The 14,855-nt window shown below is 39.1% G+C and overlaps 1 protein-coding gene across 1 annotated transcript in view; it reads left to right on the top strand.

Annotated features, from left to right (window-relative positions):
- The window catches only part of LOC143028359 (uncharacterized), a 633,126-nt gene that overhangs the window by 98,911 nt on the left and 519,360 nt on the right, over positions 1 to 14,855 (top strand). The window contains exon 2 of the mRNA XM_076190321.1: positions 9,861 to 9,907. Coding sequence (XP_076046436.1) covers positions 9,867 to 9,907 — 41 coding nt within the window. The 5' untranslated portion in view covers positions 9,861 to 9,866. The remainder of the gene's footprint in view (positions 1 to 9,860; positions 9,908 to 14,855) is intronic.

Raw genomic sequence — 14,855 nt, forward strand, 5'->3', positions numbered from 1 at the left:
GTGGTGGTGGTGATGGTATAGACCTGTGTAATTGTGTTGAAATTCACCTTGACCTTTAAATACAAGTGAATGGTATTTCTGTCAGCGTCGACTACACCATTCCTCTGTCGTCCATGTTCCCATTTTATATCGCTGTAGACAATAGCTTCCTCCTCCTCCTCCTCCTCCTCCTCTTACTCCTCTTCCTTATCTCCGGTCACCTCTTTCAAAATCTCTTACTTCTCCTCCTCCTCATTTTCCCCGTCCGCCTCTTCCTGTGTCTCTTTCTTCTCGTCCTCTTCCTCCTTCTTTTCTTCATTCTTCCTACTCCTCTTCATCTTCTTTTCATCCCCCCTCCTATTTTCCTTTTCATTCTCCTCGTCGTTTCCTCCTCTTTCTATTTCACTCTTTCTCATCATCATCATAATCCTCATACTCCTCCTCTCCTTCTCCTCCTCTTCTCCTTTTCATTCTCGTTCTCCTCCTCAATTTACTCTTCTTCCCTCTCCTTCTGATTTTCCTACTCCCTTTCTTCCCTCCTATTCTCCCTTTCATTCTCATTCTCCTCCTCCTCCTCTTACTCTTCTTCCTGCTCCTCCTCATTTTACTTTTCCTCCTTCCCCTCATCTTACTCTTCCTCCTCCTCATCCCCCTCTTACTCCTCCTCCTCTTCCTTCTCCTCTCACTCCTTTTTTTCCTCCTTCTCCTCCACATGATCCTTTTCGTCTTCCTTTCCATATCTTGTTACTCATACTACTTCTCCCCTCCTCCTCCTCCTCCTCCTCCTCCTCCTCCTCCTTCTCTTCTTACTCCTGATTTTCCTCCTCTTCCTACTCTTCATCCTTTTCTACTCCCTTCCCTTATCTTGTTTCTCTTCATACTTCCTTCTACTCCTCATCCAGTTCCTCCTTCTCCTCCTCCTTGTTCCCTTAATCCTCTTTTTCCTCCTACTCTTACTTTTCTTCTTCCTTCCCATATCCTATTATTCCTCCTACTTCTTCTCCTACTCCTCCTCCTCCTCTCCCTCCCCTCACTCCTAAAGTATTACTTTTTTTTATTATTCTTTCCTCGTCTTTCACTACTATAGAAGCCGACATTTACGCACGGCTCGTCTCCCTTTGTCCTCATCATCCCTCGTTGCCAATGACTCGTATTTTCCATATCTTTCTTTTCCTCTTTGTAACTCTGACATTTCCAATCTTTTCTCTCTCTCTTTTTCTCTTTTCTTTCTTTTATGAACCCCTCCCCCATCTTTATTCCTTTTTAATATCCATTGTTTCTTTATCGAATGCCTCATCGTTGTCGCTCTTGTTTTTTTGTCTTCGTTCCCTGTATGACCTCTGGGTGTATCTGCAAGCGTATGCTTACGTTAAAGATACCTTCAGTATGATAGTATACCAGATGGTTGTTCTTCTGGTTGGTGCTGGGTGATTCCATTCAGGTAGTGGACATTCCCCTGGAGAATAAGGGTATGAATCTGGGGCACCTGCACCACCCCACCCGAACCCCCCATCCCATGTCAGGGATCCTCTGGTTAATCCGATGTAGAAGAATATGTTTTTAAGCCTCATGAAGGATATAAGAAATAGCATTGTAACCGTAAAGGTTTTACACACACACACACACACACACACACACACACACACACACACACACACACACACACACACACACACACACACACACACACACACACATATACACACACATACACACACACACACACACACACACACACACACACACACACACACACACACACACACACACACACACACACACACACACACAACTAAATATATATATATATATATATATATATATATATATATATATATATATATATATATATATATATATATACATATATCTTATATGTATATCTATCTATATATCATATATATATATATATATATATATATATATATATATATATGCGTAATGCAGATACAAAGTGTTTTTATTGCATATATATATATGTATATATATAATATATATATATATATATATATATATATATATATACTAAGTAAGATGCTGTAATCATTATAATTTATGTTATATTATTTGTTTTTGTTTTGTTATAATTTGTCTGTCTGATTTTCATTTATTATCAGTTATATGTCAATATATTATCATTTATATTTACCTGTTTGTTTGTTATTCAATATACCAATGCATTTATTTATGTATTTTAATTGTTATTTACATTGTTATAGTTTTAATTTATTATTATTTTTTTTTTTCTGCATCCTGTCGGCATGCTTTGCCTTTGTAATCCTTTGTAATCCTTTGTGTGTGTGTGTGTGTGTGTGTGTGTGTGTGTGTGTGTGTGTATGCGTATACATATACACTGTGTATATGTAATCCTTTGTTGTTTATATGTAGTGGAGTGGATGTATTTGATCATAAGTAAACGGGTTAGACCCTGTTCACGCTAGCGGTTTGGACCACACGGAAATCGCGGTGGTACCGCATAGTCAAGGTAAAACTGCGCGGTTGTATGTGAACGGCTCCGTTGACTTACATTGTAATTGAACCACCGCGGTTGAAACCGCTGATGGTGTGAATAGGGAAGGGGAGGTTCTCTCTTCCTAGGATGAATAGAATCACCTGGCGGCAACCAGAGGTAGAATGAAGTGGAAGATGGCGAATGAGTTCACGTTAACCCCCACAAACAATAGTGAGATTAATGTTAATCCCCGTTTAATTGATTTTAGACCAAAATCTTATTGTTTTGGTCAGTGTACATGTGACTATGTAGTTGTAGATGTATTAGTGACATGTGCAATAAACGCTCATGTATATATGCATGATCACGCACGGGTGTGTGTTTGTGTGTGTATGTATATGATTCACCACGGTTTTCTTTTGGATCACGTGTTGGAGTTGTGATTGGCAATTATCCTCCTGGAGGAGAACTCGGCTTATATATGGCCCGATATATGGGTAATGCTGTGATCTCTCTCTCTCTCTCTCTCTCTCTCTCTCTCTCTCTCTCTCTCTCTCTCTCTCTCTCTCTCTCTCTCTCTATCTCTCTCTCTCTCTCTCTATCTCTCTCTCTCTCTCACACACACACACACACACACACACACACACACACACACACACACACACACACACACACACACACACACACACACACACAAGAAAGTGGTGTGTGCAAAAACAATACATGAATTTAAAAATAGTTTAGATAAAATGAGATATGAAGACGGGACACCACGAGCATAGCTCCCCTTCCCGTAAAATACAACTAGGTAAATACAACTAGGTAAATACACTCACATCTCCTTGCCCACCGGAGTTAGAGTACCAGATTGCAACGCAGCGATGCTGACATTTTCGGCCCTGCGCGAGACTCGAGCTCGGATCGCTGAATTAGCTGTCAAGAGTGGAACCACTACACCGTCAAAGCGCGCGCGTGTGTGCGCATTTCCCTATTTCTCTGGAATTAGATTTATATAAGTTATTTGTAAACAAAACTGTTCTGCATCAGCAGCGGTAGATATATTTTCACACTTCTTGATTGCCGCGGATCAGTTCTGAATGTCTGCTGCAGTTCCCTTGCGAATAAAATGTCATAAAATACCGCTACAGTGTATCAGGAAGATAGCATAGAAAAAATTACAGGACAACATAGCCGTGAGATGTATCCACAACCTTTACATGCGATATATACCACGTGAGACATGTATCCGTGAGAGTCAGGATTCGATAACTACACCACACATTGTCTCATTTCCACAGATTCACTCACACCGGATTAGGGCGTCGTTACTTGCGGCGAAGGTCGAAGGGATGGTAGTTCGAACCCTGCCACCGGTGAAGTTGAACCGAGGGCATGCTTCTTTAGATTGCACACTACAAAGTCCTGTGTAAGGAGCACCGTTCTAGCTTTAATATAGGGGTAGTTTGTAAAACTATATCACATCATCATCATACTATGCTTAACTATACTATACTGTACTACTATACTGTACTATACTATACTGTACCATACTATACTATACTATACTATACTATACTATACTATACTTTATTATACTATACATGTATCACAGATTTATAATTAATGTGATTGAAGTAGGGGATGTTATTCATATCGTAGTTTCTGTTTTTTAGTCTCTTGAACTTGAGATTCAAAAGGGATTTGTATGGAGGATTGAAAAACGCAGGCAAGATCTCTTGAAGTTGGGTTAGGTCATCTGATGTGTGTGAGTGTGTGTATGCTGACAAGGCAGAAGACCCATGCCAGGTTCTGTGTTCTTTCGTACACATGTATGCATGCATACATGGACATACATATATAAAACATGCATACATGTATTTGTATACACGTAAATTCATGCATTCTCACGTGCACTTACTAGCATGTACGTACATATCTACAAAGGATAGAACCGCTGGTAAAAACAGTTCATAAGAACAATAAAGAACACATAACTATGTGAGACCAATGCGGATAAACTAAGGGTGATACTAAGGTCAACATAAATAAAAAAGTTGATTGAGGAAGTGAGGAACAAAAGGGGCTAAAGGAAAACTGGGGAAGATGGAAAAAGATAGACAAAGGTCAGAGAACAATAGAGAGAGAAGCTGGAAAATGCGTAGGAAGAAGTGGTGAAAGCATAGAGAACTAGGGGGAAATGTTTGTTAGAAAGTTAATAAAAAACGACATGTGGTAATGGTTGGGTGTGGTGGAAGTGGTGAAAGAATTGGTGAAAGGATAGAGAACTAGTGAAAGGGTTGTTAGAGACTTAATACGAAAAAGGACATGTAGGAGTGTGTGTGTGTGATGAAATTGGTGAAAGGTTAGAGAACTAGGGAAATGTTTGTTGGAGACTTAATAAGAAAATGGACATGTGGAAGTCGCGGTCTATTAAAAGGATCACAATCACATAATATCAAGGAAGTGAAGCGAGAAGTATGAGTTGAGCAATAGCAGAAATTTGATATCAACAATTGTGGGATGTGATTCCTATGCTGGTAAGCTGAAATAGAAGATTTGGACAAATTCAGATTTTAGAAGGAAATAGGCAAGAACTGTCTTACCAATAGAGTGGATAACGAATGGAATAGACTTAGTAACCATGGTGTAGTGAGTGCTGAAAGAATTGGTGTTTTTAAGGGAAGGTTAGATGACTTTAGGGATGGGGATGATAGGTGTTAATGGACATGGAACTGCCTAGTGTAGGCTTTATGGTCTCTTACAGTCTCTATCGTTCTTATGTTCTTAAGACGTATTTACATTAGGCAGACACAAAAAAGGAAAAACGCAACCACAATAAATAAATAAATAAATAAATAAATAAAAAAGTAAATAAATAAGTTCAAGTTGCAACACACGGTAAAAGAGAAGTAATGACACAGTTTCACAGATAAGGAAAAAATAGGAGATATAAAAGACAGCTAGTGAATGAAGCCAGATTGACTTGAGAAAAAAAACCTGATGAAATTGTATCGAAATAGAAGAAACATTGGAAAAAACAGATTGCGCTGGAAATGGTTCAGTAATGATTGAAGAATTTTAGATTGTTTATATGTATTTAATTTATTAGTTAATTCATTTGTTTTTTGCTCTTCATATTGAGAAGAGAAAAACTTTGCCTGATGTAGCCTGAATGAAATTAAAAGACGAAGTGAGTGTATTCTCCCTACACCGAATGAAATCGTCTAGCGACAACTAGAAGACATATATAAGACGCCATTGCTCATAGATAATTTCCAGGTTATTAAACACTGATAGTAACACCTACACTTATAAAGGGATACTATAAACATCTACCAGTAACAGAAACGTGCCCCACCTGAAAGCGTAGATAGTGAATGACGTCTTCCGACGTAATCTAAACGCCTCCTGGATGAAAGTCTACGGTGTTTGTGCGCCATGATTCACGATTTCGTGACTTCGATCGAAAGTCGATCTTTATTAAGAATGTAAGAATGAAAGAGATTGCATGAGACCATAAGGCCTACACTTGGCAGTTCCTTGTCCATTACCACCTATGGTCCCTATTCATAAGCTTCTCTTGAAGCAAACTATAGTTTCACCGTTCACTACATGATTACAAATTCTATTCCATACTTTAACTACTCTATTGGTAAACCACTTCTTGTCTATTTCCTTATAAAATCTAAAATTGTCCAATTTAAATCCATTATTGTGAATCCTACCCTGTTGTCTTGATATGATGACCTTGTCTCCATCATCTTTGTTAAAACCCTTGATACATTTGAATACCTCTATTAGGTGTCTTTCTCATTCATTCTTGAAAGGGCCATGGGGGGCGGGTCGGGTTGGATAGAATAATAATTTGACGGGGAAAATGACAAAAAAGAAAAAATGTCCCACGGGACTGGAGGGACTCATTGTGGTATGCAATGATTTTTTTTCCCTACTGTGAGGGTTGCCACGGAGGCGAATAGAATATTCTGTCGGCAGCCACTTTGAAAGGAAAAAGACCAGCCAGTGAGGAAGGGTCAAACGAAGTTTACTGCTGAGTGTCTTACGACGTTGAATAAAATCGCCTGACGGCAGCTAGAGTAAAAGGAAAATTGCTCTACCCAGGTACGGTGAAGACAAGTTAATCTCTTTTATACCGAGGAGATATTTTTTTAGTGTTTATTCCGGATACCACAAAAATAGACAAATAGAAATAACATTGAAAAATAAATAATAATAATAAAAATAAAATTGACTACGTGAACGTTTGAACCGCGCGGAAACCGCGGCGGTGCCACATAGAAAAACAACAACAACAAAAAACAACTGCGCGGTGGTGTGTGAACGCCTCCAATTACGTACATTGTATTTGAGCCGCCGTGGTTGAAACCGTTAGTGTTAACGGGGTCTACGGGACAGTAAATGTAACACATGGTATAGGACGAGATGGAGAACTTTGCAGGAGTGACGGGGCATGAGAATGTGTACTCCTACGTTTCCAATACTCTAAGAGATGGTAAGCGTACCACATAGGGGCCAAGAAGACTGTAAAAGGACGATTCTTGGAGAAGTTTGTAGGAGTAACATGGCAAGGGTTATAACGGTTCAGTTAGTCATATGAGAAGGTGGGAGAGGTTTTTGTTTAGCAGTGGACTTCTGACTGAGGTCAACAGTACGTTGGTGTTAAAAAATGGCGAAGGGAGAAAAGGTTCCTTGCAAGTGTGGAAACGTTAGGAAATTAAACAAATCAATGGAAATTAGGGAAAAAGAATCCTGAAAGAACTGAAAAGAATTGGCCTTCTTGAAAATGCGTTGCGTCGATCAGTTGATATGATCTCGGACGTAAGTCTCTCTCTCTCTCTCTCTCTCTCTCTCTCTCTCTCTCTCTCTCTCTCTCTCTCTCTCTCTCTCTCTCTCTCTCTCTCTCTCTCTCTCCATCTGTAATAATACGATTTTTTTAAGATAGGGCAAACGAATGTCTTCAAGATCTCCAGATAGTCTACTTATTTTGTAGACATTGACATATATATTTTTTCACAAATAAAATGGTTATTAAGAGTTAATGAGTAATGGAAACTCTCAGGTCTGATAATTTCTTATACTTAGAAAATCTAGAAAAAGTTAGTGTTTAGCTGTGACAGAGCACATTAGTGCTCCCGAGCACCAGGATGGGAGTCTTTGGTGGATTTAGGAGCCATTAGTTTAGGTTATCTATTCATTATTTATTAGTTTATTTATCTATTTATTATTTATTAGGTTATTTATCTATCTATCATTTACATGGTTTATCTATTTATTATTTATTAGTTTATTTATCTATTTATTATTTATTATGTTATTTATCTATTTATCGTTTACATGCTTTATCTATTAATTATTTATTAGTTTATTTATCTATTTATTATTTACATGGTTCTCGTTTACGTATCCGTTTTTATTTCATGTTTATTTCGTTTATTCATTCATTTATTTGTGTATTTATGTATCATTTACTTATTTATTTATATCATTTATTTGTTTATCTCTTCCCCCTGCGTTCCTCTTGACTTCCTCTCACCCTTCACCTCCCCTATCCCTTCTCCCCCTCCCCTTCCCACTTTCCCTCCCTTCCCCCCTCCCTCTCTTCCTTTCACCCTTCCCCCTCCCTTCCCCCCTCCCTCACTCCCCTTCCCACCTACCTCCCTCCCCTTTACCCCTTTTCCTCCTTTCCTCCCTTCCTCTCTCCCCTTCCCTCTACCCCATTCCCCCTCCTCCTCCTCCATAGTCCAATTCTCACATTTCTCCCTCCCTTGCCCCCTCCCTCACTCCCCTTCCCACCTTCCCCCTCTCCCTTCTCCTTCCTCTCTCCCCTTCCCCATACCCCTTCCCCCTTCTCCTCCCCACTCCCTTCCCACCTCCCCCCTCACTCCCCTTCACACCTCTCCTCCCACTCCTCCTCCCTCACACCCCTCCCCACCTTCCCCTCTCCCTCCCCCTCATCCTCCCTCGTTCCCCTTCCCCAGTTTCTCGATCCTCCTCCTCCTCCCCTTTCCCCTCTTCCCCCCTTCCCTTCCCTCCCTCCTCAGAAAACCTGTTATTTCCTAAACGATTTCTCATTAATCTGTTCGTGTGGGACATCAGTGTATTTCCTGTGTTGGTGGTGAGAACAGACATAATTTGCCGAAGAGGTCTTCACAATGGGGAACCTAGGAGGCGAAGGGTCCAGGAAAAAGAGAAAATGTCGTCTCTTCTGACCAGGGGACAAAGAACTACTCGCTCACCTGTGCCCCCCCCCCCCAGGGCAATCTCCTAGGTAGACGCGTCACCTTGGTCAGAATGTTCCAGTAAGTAATGTCCAGTGGCCACAACACAGGCTTGTAGGAACTTTTTTTTTTCTTCATTATCATCCTCTTCGTTTTCTTCTTCTTCATCTTCATCATCTTCTTCTTCTTCTTCATCTTCTTTTTCTTCTTATTTTTTCTTTTATTTCTTCCTCGTCTTCTTCCTCTTCTTTACCTTCTTCTTCCTCTTCTCATTCTTCTTCTTTTTCTTCTTTTTTCTTCTTATTTTTTTTCTTCATCTTCTTCTTGCTCTTGTTCGTTATCTTCTTTTTCTTCTTTTCCTTCCTTTTCTTCTTCATGTTCTTCTTCTTTTCTTCCTCAAATTCTTCATCTTCTTCTTTTTCTTTTTTCTTCTTCGTCTTCTTTTTCGTCTTCATCATCTTCTTTTCTTCATCTTCTTCTTCTTCTTCTTTAATTTCTTCTTCTTTTTTAACTTCTTCACCTTCTCCTTCTTCAACTTCTTCATCTTCTCCTTCTTTTTCTTTTTTCTTCTTCGTCTTCTTTTTCCTCTTCTTCATCTTCTTTTCTTCATCTTCCTCTTCTTCTTCTTCTTCTTCTTCTTCTTCTTCTTCTTCTTCTTCTTCCTCTTCTTCTTCTTCTTCTTCTTTAACTTCTTCATCTTCTCCTTCTTCAACTTCTTCATCTCCTTTTTCTTTTTCTTCTTCGTCTTCTTTTTCTTCTTCTTATCCTTCTTCCTTTTTTTCTTCTTCTTTTTCTTCTACTTCTTTTCTTCTTCATCATCTTCTTCTTTTGTTTATTATCTACTTCTTCCTCTTCTATTGTTTATTATCTACTTTTATTATCTACTTTTATTATCTTCTTTTTCTTCTTCTTCTTCTTCTCCTTCTTCTTTTTCTTCTTTCTTCTTTTTCTTCTACTTCTTTTCTTCTTCATCATCTTCTTCTTCTTTGTTTATTTATCATCTACTTCTTCCTTTTCTATTGGTTATTATCTACTTCTTCTATTTTCTGACCACATCTTTTCGATGCCAACTAATGCCAAGCGACGTGACATGTCGTCATTAAGTCAAATTCCATTCAAAAGTTAACGGTTTCTGTTCAAATTTTAACGTCTTTTCATTCAAATGGTAACGGTATTCTTTCTTCTCTTTGCAGCTGAGTATGGCCATGTCTCATGATGTCATCGACATCTCGCCGGGAAAGTAAGTAACCCAGATGTATTTCATAAGATTAAGACTCAGTGTATGGCAACACCCCGAGAGGGTTCGTTGGAGTTGCCGCTCTAAAATTAATGTTTTATGAGAGCCGTTGAAATGTAGTGAATAGTTCACCTGTTTTGTAATCCAGTGAAGAGCTCTGAGGTCTCGCTGCCGATCACGCATGCGTGCACACCCACACACACACACACACACACACACACACACACACACACACACACACACACACACACACACACACACACACACACACACACACACACACACACACACACACCAGGCACGCAAATCTTAATCAGATGAGACAACCCACACTCTCATCCTGCCCGGTCAAGGAACCGGGCGGATACATAACCGGTCGTCTTAAGTCTGGGGATGTGGAAAGAAGAGCAGGTTGCCTTCCATTGTGGTTCTAGGTGAAGACTTACGTAACCAAGGAAGTGGGGAGTCCTCATGAAGGTGGGTGAGGGGAGGGAGGGGGAGATCCAGAGAGCATATAAATCTATATATATATATATATATATATATATGTATATATATGTATATATATGTATATATATGTATATATATATATATATGTATATATATACATATATGTGTATATATATATATATATATATATGCATATATATACATATATATATATATATGACACACAGGAACACTCAGTCGGAGAAAGAATAAACTTCGAATAAAGAGGAATCCTATATTTCGGCTATCAACTGCCCTCTTCAGGAAAGTACATAAGATAGAGAACAGAGGGGACTTATAAACTACAGTAAGAAGAGATGTGGACAGTTGACCTCACTCAGGCGCGGGGCAAACTGGGGTGGCGGAGGAGTTTGCCCCGCGCCTGAGTGAGGTCAACTGTCCACATCTCTTCTTACTGTAGTTTATAAGTCCCCTCTGTTCTCTATCTTATGTACTTTCTTGAAGAGGGCTACAGTTGATAGCCGAAATATAGGATTCTTCTTTATTCGAAGTTTATTCTTTCTCCGACTGTGGGTTCCTGTGTGTCATTTACAAATGTGCTACTACATTTCTGTTTAGAAATATATATATATATATATATATATACAAATATATATATATATATATATACAACACTGAATGGGTACCAGTGATTAGAGATACATTTTAACAACCAAAATGCACTTTAATTCTAAACCATCAAAGGCCAGCATGCTGAAATTGAAATGTGGTACTGCCCAGTCGCACTTGTCATGAGGATGCCGGGTTCGAGTCCTGGGCAGTTCCACATTTAAATTTCAGCATGCTGGCCTTTGATGGCATTGTGGTTGTTAAAATGTATAGTATATATATGTATGTATGTATGTATATATATATATATATATATATATGTATGTACATATATATGTATATATATATGTATACACACATATATATATAATATACATACATATATATATATATATATATATATATATATATATATATATATATATATATATATATACATATATAAACATGTAAGATCAGTGCTTGTGAGGGTCAACAGCCATTAAGGGAATTTGTATATTCCATTATTTTTTTCATAACCAATTAGAAAGAGGGAGAGAGAGGGGGAGAGGAGTTGGAGTTAGAAGTATAGATGACCACGCCGTGATACACCATGCTTCTTGAACTAGTAATGATATAACGATATACAGTATCCCTATCATTGAATGTTGTATAAAGATAATCTGTGAGAGTTGATCGCAGACATAATTGAGAACGGAAGGGAAGGAGAATGGAAGGGAATGGATATAAAAAAGTGGAGTGGATCCCTGTGAGAGATTCCTACAATCCCTCCACTCCCTCCAATACCCTCCAACTCCTCCCACTTCCATACCCCCATAAGTATAAGGAAGATGAAGAAGAAAAAATCCCACTGTTCTCATAAGCCCCAAGCGTTGTGGCCACTGAACATTACTTGGATAGAGGAACATTGTGAACAAGGTGATCTATCCACCTGGGAGATACGTGAAGCAGTTCGAGGGAGGAGTGGAGGCGATGTAAGGTGGAGGAGAGAAAAGGGAGTAAAATGTTGGCAGGGGGTCCAGGTCTTGGGGGAGGAAGAGGGATGAGGAAGAAGGATTAGGGTTTAAGGGGTTGGGTACGCATCAACCCAGCATCTACTCCCTTGAGCAAAATGTCTGTTTAGGCCATGGGGTATAATGGTCTTTGCTAAAACTTGAAGCCCAGGATATCCAGGATCCCGCCCTTGTCACACATATCTTTCGATGTTTATCACATGTTGAAGCTGGTCAGGAATTCTTGTGTTATAGATGAAATAGAACGGATGCTGGTTGTTGATGCCTCGGGACTTGTGGAGTTTATACAACTCGTTGCAACTTGATGCATTTCCCTTGGGGTTCGCGTTCACAAACGAATTCCAGTTTAAAAAGTTTTGTATTAATTTATTTTTGGTTTTATTTGTTTTAATTTGATATGTTTATATATTGGTTTAGTTTTTAGTCTTAGTATTTATGTATATTGTATTTAGTTGAAGTCTGGTCTTCTTTTATTTCTTTTTATCAGCACAACCATCAGACCCATTTCTGTTAACTTAGCTCCAGTTTTATATACATATTTAAAACAAAAAATTAAAATAAAAAAAGGAAAAGATGCTCACAGTAGGATTACCCCGAAGAGGCAAGAACTAAGAGGAAACTAATACGAAGTGTCTTGAGATTCTCTACATGATTACAATTATCAGACAACGGGAAAGGCATCAGGGAGAAGAGAGTTTCAGAGCCTTCCATTGAAAGGAAAGAAAGACGTAATATAGTAATTGAGTTGCAAGAAAAGGTAATTGTACAGAAAATGGGTGAAACGGTTCTAAACATCCAGTCATGCGCGGTTTCTTAAGGAAGGAAGGCACGCATTTACAGACCTGAAGATCAGTGACCTTGAAAATAGTGGTAGATAAAGATACAAATATAGATAAAAATTAATAGAATGAAATAAAATAAATAGAGTAAATAATGATACAAAAATTGGGGCAGACACGAAGTCTGAAGCTCGTTAGTGAGAAAAGAAGCTTTAATAAGGCGGAAGGCTTTGGAATCGACCTTGCAGAGGAGGAGAGCTTGGGTCCAGTCATTCCAGACCTGATATCCGTGCACCGTGCAAGGGAAAACAAATCCAGCTGACAGCTAAGCTAGAGTTAGAACATGTTCAAAAATGCGCAGAACATCGAAGTTCTTTGAAAGCAGTTCTAGCCATAGTTGATATATGAGTTTTCCAGTTTGGTTTATGAGTGAAGGATAGTCCAAGAATGTCTCGGGTGTTAGAAAGGAAAAATGATGACTGCTGTTGAAGGAAACGAGATATCTCTGTTGTGGGGGATTGTGTCAAGCAGGAAGTAAGAAAACTTTAATCTTGATGGACGATATATATTGACAAAATTGCGATAAAGTTGATTCCTGGATAACCTTCTGGAAATCTAATATGGAAGTTGGAATATCTGAAGTTTAACCCTTTTCACTGCGTGTATATTTTTTCTTGGTTGAATAAAACCTACTAGCGGGAGTCAGAACAAGTGTTCAAGTCAAGAAACGGTTCCCCTCGTCACCACAGCTGAATAAAATCACATGGCGGCAGTCAGAAACTTGCAAAGTCACCAATTGCAATTAGGGAGTCAAAGACTGGTGTTCAGTTGAATAGTTGCTTGAACAACTGTTTGATTGTAGCCATTTCAGTCACTCAATCTATCTATCCATTTATCTATCTATATACCAAGAGGCTTCTTCCCTCTAAAAAGGGAAGCAGCTAGCCAAGGCATGCAACCACCCCCATCCATCCATCACCCGTTTGTCTCCGTCTGTATATCATCTCCTTGTGGACGAATGGTCACCCTTGTCCCCCGCCCAAAATCCGGGTCAGGAGCAATGCAGCAAGACACACCACATCCACAACAGGGCCAGTCAGTTCATTCATACGGCGAGCCTCCCTCCCTTCTCATGCCCTCTTGGGGGTCATCTCAATACCAGACGAAATCGTATGGTATCCACAAACTGTTATAAAGTCTTGATCATGTAACCCTCTTGGATGCTGCTTGGAACTTTTCAGGACCCCAGAATCCTAGATTGGAAACATCTGGTCAAGGCTATGATGTGATAAGTACTCGCATTTAGAAAGGGAAAAGGCGCAGACATCTATCGCATTCAATTATGTCGCAGATTAACCGAGGAGAAACTAGACCGTATGGGTATCCATATCCAATACGGAGTAATAATTTTTTTTTTTTTTTTTTTTTTTTTTTTGTCTATTGATTAAATAGTGACGGACGCAAAGTATCGTTTAGGGATGGTAAGTGTCTGTCTTGTAAACCATTTATCTAGTCTGTATAATTATTAGACAAGAAGAGGGTGCGGGGCGTCATTGTCGACCATAACGTGAGTAGCATGTCAAACTCCCAGATAACGAATGTGCCTATGTAGATGTAATGAGACAGCACTATCCTCTTCAGGTCGCCATTTGCTGCCTTGGGGGCTTTATCCCTTCAAAGACCTTTATTCAGTAGGTACTCCATGACGATATCACGTATAGACACATATGTCTAAAGGGCCTTTTCCCCTTATAAGGAGGGTCGTCTGACACTAGTGAGGTGATTTTTAGTAACAATACATAAGAAAAGAATAAAGACTACAAGAGACCATAAGGCTTACACTAGGCAGTTCCATGTCCATTACCACCTTTCATTCCCATCCATAAAATTTTCTAACCGTTTCTTAAAACAACCGATAGTTTCAGTGCTCACTACATGGTTACCGAGTCTATTCCATTCGTTGACCACCCTATTAGTAAACTACTTTTTGCCTGTTTCCATCTTAAATCTAAATTTGTTCAGTTTAAATCAGTTACTGCGAGTCCTGTCCTTTTGTCTTAATATGATGACCTTGTTTGCGTCACACTTCTTAAATCCTTT

The sequence above is a fragment of the Oratosquilla oratoria genome, chromosome 9, assembly GCF_046742065.1.
Source record: "Oratosquilla oratoria isolate Oo_2021 chromosome 9, ASM4674206v1, whole genome shotgun sequence".
Lineage (NCBI taxonomy): Eukaryota > Metazoa > Arthropoda > Malacostraca > Stomatopoda > Squillidae > Oratosquilla > Oratosquilla oratoria.